We start from the raw sequence: 3,774 nt of genomic DNA, 5'->3' as shown, positions 1-3,774 counted from the left end.
TATATCTTTGTTGTCAGCTTTTGGTTTCTAGAGACCGCAAACATGCTGTAGGGTCCGTGTCGTGCATTGTCAGCCTATGTGTAGATTCATTCAAAACAGATAAAACGGCTTGTTTCATTGCTGGATCTTGATCTGTCAACACCAACCTGGGCTGCTTGCCATGAGCTGATAGGACGCATCTAGTAACCACTTGTATGAGTCAATCGTTTCGGAATGTATTAAGCCGGCACCGAAGGTAACACATTTCTTGTGGCAGTCAACGCCTGTGAAAGGAACAAAAATCATGTCATGCCTGAATTAAAAATAAAGGGTGGTTAAATAGAATTATAATTCGTTGACGAGAAACGTAACACGATATTTGATACCTGTTTGTTGAGTATGTTTCATCAAAAGCTAGCACTTCACCAAACATACTGTAGTTGCATCTAGATATGCCGTCAGACCAGAATATAGACCGTAGCACACCGTCAACAGCTTTGAATTGGAAAAAAAATCTTCCAAATGACTCATGTTGTGGGTAAACCTATCGACAATCATTTGAGCATCCGCATCAGCTACACAATACCTGACATTGCGAGCATGGTTCTTAAAATCAGTCTTTGATCCCGTGACCAAATGTTGTCCACCCTTCAAAGATGACTGAACACGGTGAGCAACGACTGACCAAAACCTGTAGTTTGAAGATTTTGAATAAATTCCTTGTCTGAAAATTGTAACTGTCTTCTCCCACGTGTTAAGTCCATATTGTAATCACTAACAAGCTCATGATTGTGAGCCTCTATGAAATCATATATCTCAAAACCGACAGAGTTCGATGGAACTTTAAGTTTGATACACGCATTGCAACCTGGAACCTTTATATTCGTGTGGCGTCGCTTGGAAGCGGACGATGACGTGTCCATGGTATCGACATCTTTGCAACGTGGGGCACCGGCTTTGCTGCACACCATATACCTATGAGATATGGCACCTTTGGTCCATGTTATGGTTGACATCCTTACATCGAAACCGGCCTTGGCTGCATACGCCTTGTACATAGCAACCGCGTCATCCCAAGTTTTAAATTGTAGACCAATCGAAGGTTTTTCATGTGACGGGACATTTGGGATCCAACATTTTGACCCATCAGACGAGTATAAGCAAATTGGCTCGTCATTTTCTGCATATAATATTAATTTTAAAAGTTCAAACTAGCTACTAATACTTGGATAAACTTAAGTAAGTGTTAATGAAAGAAAATAAAAGTGAATTAAACTTGCTAACTCTTACGTTCAAGGCTGATAACCCGTGGAACACTCGACTGTCCGATTAACAACTCGCTGTTTTCTGGATCAACAGCTTGTATCTGGTCAAGATGATGGTTTCCTGTCACAAACCGTTTGAATATGATTATAATGTCTAGTAAATGTTACAAATGTTGGCCAACTATATAAATATAGGAACATAATGAATTTAGGTAGTCAAATAAAAATAACAACAGATGCAGACTATAGAGGACATAAGATGACTACTTTTAACAAGTTGAGATACAAACACATAAACCAAGTCAGTATTTACATAATTGTTGAACTACACAACAATATGCTAGTAAGATATAAAAGACAATATACCATTAACTACACAAAGGACAACATAGCTACAGCATACACGCAGCTTGACATGCGATGAAAAAAATAACTATCAGACCTACAGAGTATAGTGCTTCAACATATGACATCAACAACATAACATCATTAAGTGGTTGACAAAAACAACATATACAATGAACAAATACTGAAAAAACTCATAACATTTGATACGTCTCGAAAAAAGACAGTCCTTCCATAAAGTGAAGTCACCAACACAGGAAAGTAACCACTATTTGCAGAAGCTGTTTGATGTTTTAGACTATAAAAAGCAAACTCTTAACTAATTGAACGACCTTACTTTAGTAACTTACAAAAGTACCTTTAATCATGTAAAAATAAATAACAATTTCAAACAAACAGAACAACAACTGTAATAGACCATATGTTTGAATAATATTAGATATAACCACATAGAAGACAAACATCGAAAAACAAAGCTACACATGTGACAAACGTACGCACATATTTGTCTGGATTCGTGCATACAAATGTATGAACATAGATAGACAGGTGACAACCGTTGACGCATATTAGTTATGTATGAACATACATACACAGTTTACACAGCTACACAGGTGACAAACGTACATATATCTTTGATTGGATCCGAACAATTTCTGAGTAATGCTTAAAGTTGAAAAACATGATAAATTATGCAAAAAATATAAGTTACCGTCAGAATCGTTACTCGGTATGCTGATTGTCTGAACATTATGTGTAGTTGAGTCATTACCCATTGCACCTAATTAGATATAGAATTCGATAAAACCAATTCAATTTAAAAACCAAAATAAGAGGAATAGTTGTACCAAAATATTAGTTATGTGTTTAGTGTAATGTGGAATAAGGTCTTTATGAAACAGTTGAGTATAATAAGTTAAGGAAAATAAACAGTTTTAAACTCATAATTGGACATTTATGGCTGTATACTGAGTAAGACATCTAAAAGTTAATGAAATTGATCTTTCATAACTAAAAACAAATAATCAAACACATGTTGGGAAACATAACAAAAATTGAAGGAAATCAATACTAGAATTATATACAGATAAGAAAAACTTTTAATTGATTTTATAGAAAATCATTTATCAAACAAATAGTTGATTTTATAGAAAATTGTCATATACTATGATTACCTGATATTAATTTATGAAACCCTAATAAATAATATGATCATACTGGGAAATACAAAGGGGAAGGGGAAATCGGATTAGATATACACCTAGATTTGCTGTTCTTGAGTAGCCGAATCATATTGATTTGAATTGAGCTTGATCGGGAGCATATTAATATTAGGCATAACATTACCTTGGTGATTGTCAAAATCAAAATCCATATCAATAGCATGACTGAAAACATCTAATATTGGGATGCAATTCATCTGGGATTATGAAATCAAATGTTTATATTGAATGATGGGAATGATGGAATAACATATCAGATGACTGATATTGATAAACAATGTTGAAACGGTTGCTGGTAATTAGGATTTACCAATTCTAATATTAAAATAAAATGATCATAATAACCTTATAATTAAATAAATTAAAATATTAAAAGAAAAGATATGATTGGATGATATTATTTCTCGCACTTCTCGCTGTAAAAAAACTTCTGGAAAAATCCAATACCTATATATATATATATATATATATATATATATATATATATATATATGCAGATCTCTGACTCACAGGTAAGTAGACTAGAACTTAATGTTATGTTTTAAGATGCCACTTCTAACAGCACATCCACGACATGTTACAAACAACTCAAATTATTCCTAGTAACTTATTGTAATTAGTAATGTCTTATAGGAACCACTTTGAGTATGCCTTCTAAATTTCTTGCATAATGGGTATGTGTGAATTTTTTGTTTTCTGGTTCAATCTGTGACTATTTTGCTAAAGAGTGAAAAATATTCATGTATAGCTTTAGTTTTGAAGAAACATATAATTACTACCCTTACCGTTAGTTAATCGAGTGAAAGACTTTTGGATTTGTACCTGTAGCAAGCCTTTTATGTTAGACAAAATCGTACACAGTTACTCTCTTGTTTTCAAGTTGGGTTGATCTGTACAATCTTTTTTTTTTTCGGAAAACATCAAGTGTCGCATAAAACATGTATTGGTAATGTTAAAGTCTA

The 3,774-nt window shown here is 33.6% G+C and overlaps 1 protein-coding gene across 1 annotated transcript; it reads right to left on the bottom strand.

The window, feature by feature from the left end:
- Positions 1-146: 146 nt before the first annotated feature.
- Positions 147-3,009, bottom strand: LOC143581733 (protein FAR1-RELATED SEQUENCE 5-like; the record flags this gene model as incomplete). The annotated part of the gene is made up of 7 exons (XM_077064445.1): positions 2,937-3,009; positions 2,302-2,370; positions 1,270-1,365; positions 718-1,159; positions 524-670; positions 366-425; positions 147-292 (listed from the first exon to the last, which is right to left on the bottom strand). Coding segments are annotated over exons 1-7 (1,033 nt in total), but the record flags the coding sequence as incomplete, so codon positions are not given.
- Positions 3,010-3,774: the final 765 nt, after the last annotated feature.

The sequence above is a fragment of the Bidens hawaiensis genome, unplaced genomic scaffold, assembly GCF_021521415.1.
Source record: "Bidens hawaiensis isolate Kalapana, Puna unplaced genomic scaffold, B.hawaiensis_p1.1 tig00031154_1, whole genome shotgun sequence".
NCBI classification, from domain to species: Eukaryota; Viridiplantae; Streptophyta; class Magnoliopsida; order Asterales; family Asteraceae; genus Bidens; species Bidens hawaiensis.
Note: the sequence above shows the minus strand (reverse complement) of the source record. Positions and strands in the feature narration are given on the sequence as shown.